This window comes from Bradysia coprophila, unplaced genomic scaffold, assembly GCF_014529535.1.
Source record: "Bradysia coprophila strain Holo2 unplaced genomic scaffold, BU_Bcop_v1 contig_297, whole genome shotgun sequence".
In the NCBI taxonomy this organism is placed as follows: domain Eukaryota; kingdom Metazoa; phylum Arthropoda; class Insecta; order Diptera; family Sciaridae; genus Bradysia; species Bradysia coprophila.
The window spans coordinates 7,421,392-7,423,711 of NW_023503555.1; the positions used below are offsets into that span (position 1 = coordinate 7,421,392).

The window sequence follows — 2,320 nt, forward strand, 5'->3', positions numbered from 1 at the left end:
TGAATTTTAATGGACCAAAGAACTGACCTATTTTCTGCAATTTTCTGGTTCGTTCACGCTTTTTCATTTGTTGCTATCGATTTTTGGTTTTCTTCCCTCTCTATTAACATTTACGATCCTCCTGTGCAACAACTCAGTTCCTGTTTGTATAAATTATTATTGGATCGGACAAAGGACTTAATTATATTCCACCATCCACAATGCAGATGCTACATATATATTCGACGGCACTAAAGTCAATCATAAACTTTGGTCTCCTTTGTTTAAACTTTAACCAATCTTCCGATGAAATATTAAACATCATTCTCCTTGCGTCCGTTAGGCATATCCATAAATAAACAGAAGCTACGTAACAATTCAACATCAAAAGGCTTTACTTCCATATATATGTGAAAACGTCCACGTACACAATGGACTTGTTACGAACACGTAACATTGAACATTGTGCATCTCTTCTGCACATCACCGTAATATCTTTACAAAAGAAATCTATTGCATCCTGATGATGTTACACGAAAATTAAGCTTTAGATAACCGGTTGTTGCAATTTTGCTGACAACATAAAAGACTTTGTGTGCTCCTAAAGCTTCGTTGTAATTAAATTCACTTGATATTTGAAACAAATATATCAAAGGCTTTATCTAATCCTTAAGCTGCTTCATTATGTTACATGACCTAGTTCAATAAACTGATGAACTCTTTTCGCTGTGACTTCTTCTGCGTTTTTTTTTCGATTCTTTTCGTGTTCAATGAAAAATGTTGCATACAATTTTTGATTGTAAATTGCCGTCATCGTCTATTATATTCCTTGTAAACAAACGAGTGAATGGCGGAAACGATTTTTTCGTCTGCTCTGTTTTTGAACTTTACGCTGTACAAAGACAATTATTACATTCAATCTGTTGTCGACAATATCCACTTTGAACCTTTTGTGTTAAAAGCGTATTGCGTGTACATATACACAATTGGATGTTCCTACTATGCATACAGCAAAAATGTATTCGGGATTTTATTGCTGGAATTTATTTCTCTTTTCAGATATGTTCACGGTATCGGATCGGAGACGCGAAATTCATTGTTTCACTTGCATAATACGCGAGATTTAGTGTTAGTCACGACTTGCCGGCATGGAAAGAGTTGGCGTGAGCTCCAAGACGCTCGCTGTGATGAAGACAATAGAGAATATGACAGGTAAGATAATTACATTTCAACGAAAGTTTATATTCCAGATTTTAATTGATTTACTATACGGTGTGTTCGCGGAGACAAAATTTGTTTGCTGCACGAATAGTTTTGTGTAGGATCGTTATGTAGGAAATAGGTTGGGCGCAGCGATATTAAATTAAACAAATTAAATTTTGACGAAGCAATCACAATTTTGCTTTGCGAGACAATTGGAATGTGTTGCACTAACAGCGGATTTATTGTCATAGAATCGATAAGTCTTTTACTTCATTTGCGCCAAGTAGTACTTGGCAAGTATCTCATCTACGTTTGATGAAAATCTTTTACTTCATTAGTTTTGGCACGTATTTTGCTTTTATAAGAAAACACTAGCCAGAGTTCATCATTAACTTTCGTTAACGTTGTTGATAGCAGATGACTTGAGACTTTTTTCAGTTTCTTTCCTTTGTTCCTCCATCACGGTTGGATTGAAACGAGATTAAATAGGGAACGCCGACCACCAATATTTTTTTTTATTCATATTATTAATCAGTGATGGACAAAAACATCACACAGGAAAAAATCAGACGAAACGGCTGCTTCCTTTCGAAGATATCGTGCTTTTTCGACTACTTGGGGCTACAGCTGCCCAACCAGATGTTCCAATGTGATTTTTTTTTTAATAAAAAGTCTTAGAATTAGTCCCGCTACCGATCCCAATATAAGTCAGAATTAACCGCTACTCTGCCTGCCGTGGACGACACAGCTGCTGGTTCTCAGAAACGGCCCAGCCGTTCGGTGTTTCAATGTAGGATCTACATTGTAGATTCATGCTTATTCGAGTCGGATCCTCGTTGGCTGATTATAATCTATGTTATTGTATTGTACATTAGGAATGTAAATTGTCGTAGTGTTAGACGATGTTATTACAAAACTTAAGTGTCACTTGAGGTCAGGGTCTATTTTAGGGAATTATTTATTTATCGTATGTGTTGTCGTGTACATCATTTGAAGAAAATACAAAGGAAAATATCACAATCAGTGCACAGTGTAGTTACATTGATGTCGAGGCTGCTTAGCTTAGCCACTGAAGCGAGGGAATTAATTTCCTTAAAGTTTCCGAAAATTCACAAATCTTATTTGCATGATCATTCAA

General features: G+C 36.0%; 1 protein-coding gene across 1 annotated transcript in view; it reads left to right on the plus strand.

Moving 5' to 3' along the window:
• Nucleotides 1-2,320, plus strand: part of LOC119078978 (exostosin-1) — a 79,761-nt gene that overhangs the window by 19,798 nt on the left and 57,643 nt on the right. The window contains exon 2 of the mRNA XM_037186730.1: nt 1,039-1,191. Coding sequence (XP_037042625.1) covers nt 1,039-1,191 — 153 coding nt within the window. The remainder of the gene's footprint in view (nt 1-1,038; nt 1,192-2,320) is intronic.